The sequence below is a fragment of the Borostomias antarcticus genome, assembly GCF_949987555.1.
Source record: "Borostomias antarcticus genome assembly, chromosome: 8".
Classification (NCBI taxonomy): domain Eukaryota; kingdom Metazoa; phylum Chordata; class Actinopteri; order Stomiiformes; family Stomiidae; genus Borostomias; species Borostomias antarcticus.
The window spans coordinates 19,531,558-19,534,504 of record NC_140241.1 but is presented as its reverse complement, the minus strand read 5'-3'; the positions used below and the strand labels follow the sequence as shown (position 1 = coordinate 19,534,504).

Sequence of the window (2,947 nt, the reverse complement as noted above, 5' to 3'; positions counted from 1 at the left end):
TTCCATGACAATCTATGGCTTGCTAGCTACAGATACATGGCTTGCTAGCTACAGATACGTGGCTTGCTAACTACAGATACGTGGCTTCTAGCTACAGATAGCCTGTTCAACATCAATGGAATCTCTTTAGATAAACAGATTCTGCTAAGAGTTCTCTGTGATCTACTAAGAGTTCTCTGTGACCATTTGGCTAATAGGATAAACTGTTCAGGATAAACCACTGATTTATGCTATGCTAAGTTAGTTAGCTACAGATAGCCTCTTGCTTGTTGAAGGCGTTATAAACCTTTGTTATCCAGTGGAAGGACAAACATAACCATATTCGGTTCTAATTTATATAAATTCTGTTTGTTAAATATTTTGACATTTCTTTATTCCTACAGCAGTAGCCTCAGCAAGAATGTTAATGGCAGGTGAAACCCATGTTAAGGGCTTGACCGGGGAGGGATTCCAACCCACGTTCGATATGCTCTCCCACTTCCCACTCCAAACCCACTGCGTTAGCCTATTTATTTGAGCGTGTATGAAATGCATTTGATATGTATTTTATATATTTTCCCTTGTTTATACAGTAGCATCCTGTCTTCTTTTATCTTAAAGGGATAGCCTGTCATTTTTGAAAGGGCCTTATTTTCGACCTTCCCATAATGTTGTTGATTGATGGAGATTTGTGATGAATTTGTGTCAGTAGAGATAATCTTTTACTGAGGTCCTAGTCCTCTTTGAGCTACGTGGTTTCTTTGCTCCCAATTATTTTTGACATTTAACGTTTAGGATAGGAGGCTGGAGTCTCTAATTGCAGAGCAATGATACAAACGCCATGTTTCCTTCCAGTGACATGTTGAAACCAGTTTCACTCTGCAAAGAGCAAACATTACAGGAAACCATTCAATGGCCTCTCATTCACCCATTCACACACACACTCACACACCAATGGCGGTAGCTGCCATACAAGGTGCTAACCTGCTCATTGGGAGCAATTCGAACCACTGACCCTTCGATCATTGAATGACCCGCTCTACCAACTGAGCTACAGCCACCCCCAGGTCCTTAGGTCAGTATTGTTTGTTTATTTGTTTATTTGGTAGAGACAGTAACGAGGTGAATTTTCTTTCCACACACCAACAAAGAGGCATGCTGGTTTTGTCTGGTGCCACATACACACCAAACACTTCAACAGTCCTTCCATTCCATCCCAAGATCTGTGGTATCTCATCTTCCTTTGTGTGGCTTAGTCAGTGATATCCTACTGTTCCACCCTCACAAAGCTTCACAACATGTTGACAGAATCAGATGAGCTTGATTAAAACTCAATAGAGGCGAGACCAAACACCCCAGCACAGCGTGGGGTCTCATCAACCACATCTTGATGCTTTTGTCGGATTTCTTGAAACACAACAAGAGGGAAAAAAAGCTGAATGAGACAAACATCCCAAGTGGCTAATCCTCGATTTCCAGAACACTATAAAACAGAGTACAGGATATCTCAGAGTCAGAACAGCAAACGCAGCTTGAGAAAGCAAATCACCTGCAGCATCAACCTTTGCCAAGATCTTCAAGATGAGACACTCCATCCTCTCCATCGTCTTTGCTGTGGCACTGTTCTCCGACTTCTACAAAGCATTCACCGCCAACCCTGTGAGCAAGATGGAAGATGCCACCTTGGATGAAGACATGGGCGAAGAGGTGGCTGAAAACGGCCTGGGCCCAAACCCAGCGTTCCTGGGGAGACGCGGGAACAGCAGGACCCTGGCGGGGGGAGACACGGCTCTTTGGAGGAGCTTGAGAGGTCTTTACAGACTGCCCCTACACAACGCCCAGGAGCGCCGAGCCGTGGACTCCTCCATCTTCAAGAGGAACACATTGAGGTGCATGGTGGGGAGGGTTTACCGGCCCTGCTGGGATGCCTAGAGAGTCATCCCTCACCCCTCATCTCTTCTCATCTGCCTGCATAGGAGCCAGCCAGACCACAACACTGCATCCTGCACCCTCTCCTGCCTTACCTTCAGCTGTACCATCATCAACAATGTATGTATCTATCTGGATGAATTGACAGATGCAATTAAATTACTTCAAAACAAATTTTACCTCCTGTGTGTTTAAAAAAAAGAAAAAGAAAGATGTGTTTTCATGCATGTAATTAGAGTGCTAATTCAATTGATTTATTTAATCATGAAGAACTTACATGAATAAATGTATTGTAAGTCTATTGTATATAATAATAAAAATAATAATAATAATATGTCCATTCTAGTCTATTTCAATCATGCCTTTTACAGGACCTTGATACTTTATCACCCCGCAAGTACCCATACGGTAACACTGATCTGTATTGCATTTACTACAGTTATTTGTTGATGTGCCATAATGTTATCAACAATAACAATAACATAATGTTACCTCACTCTTGACTCGTAAGTAAGTAGGAAGTCATCCTCATTATTGCAAAAAATATGCAAACTTTTTAATCTTTACAAGCGACAAGATAACACTAGAATATGAATATAGTGATGATTACTAGAATATGAATGTGGTGTTAGTAACAAATTTGCTCACCACCAATGCATTTTATTTGCTTTCACATTTTTTCTGTCCTGCTTTTTAAAGTACAATATTTATTGTGCTTGATTGTGGAAACAATCATGAAAGCTTCCTTCATGATGGGGAACCATTTGCAGGTGTCTGAGTCCCTATCTTGAGCAGAGTATTAGCATGCTAATGAGTTTGCTTCACAAAGCAATTAGTTGAGTTTGATTGCTCAACCTTGACCTTTAATCAGTAGTTTGAGAAAGTGAGAAACTAAAATATTCCAATAATTTAAATCTTTTGAGCATGTAAAGTAATGATATTGTGGTTCATCTTTTTGGTTTTTACGTTATGTTACAGTGTTGAATCTGACTGCTTACTCTGCAGTTCATTCCTTCTGCAATCACAGCCTTTTTACCTC

The 2,947-nt window shown here is 40.9% G+C and overlaps 1 protein-coding gene across 1 annotated transcript; it reads left to right on the top strand.

The window, feature by feature from the left end:
- Positions 1-1,560: 1,560 nt before the first annotated feature.
- On the top strand, positions 1,561-1,911 carry pmchl (pro-melanin-concentrating hormone, like; the record flags this gene model as incomplete). Its single annotated transcript, XM_084442508.1, has 1 exon — positions 1,561-1,911. The coding sequence occupies one exon, from the start codon at positions 1,561-1,563 to the stop codon at positions 1,909-1,911; it is 351 nt and encodes a 116-aa protein (XP_084298634.1).
- Between the last annotated feature and the right edge of the window lie 1,036 nt (positions 1,912-2,947).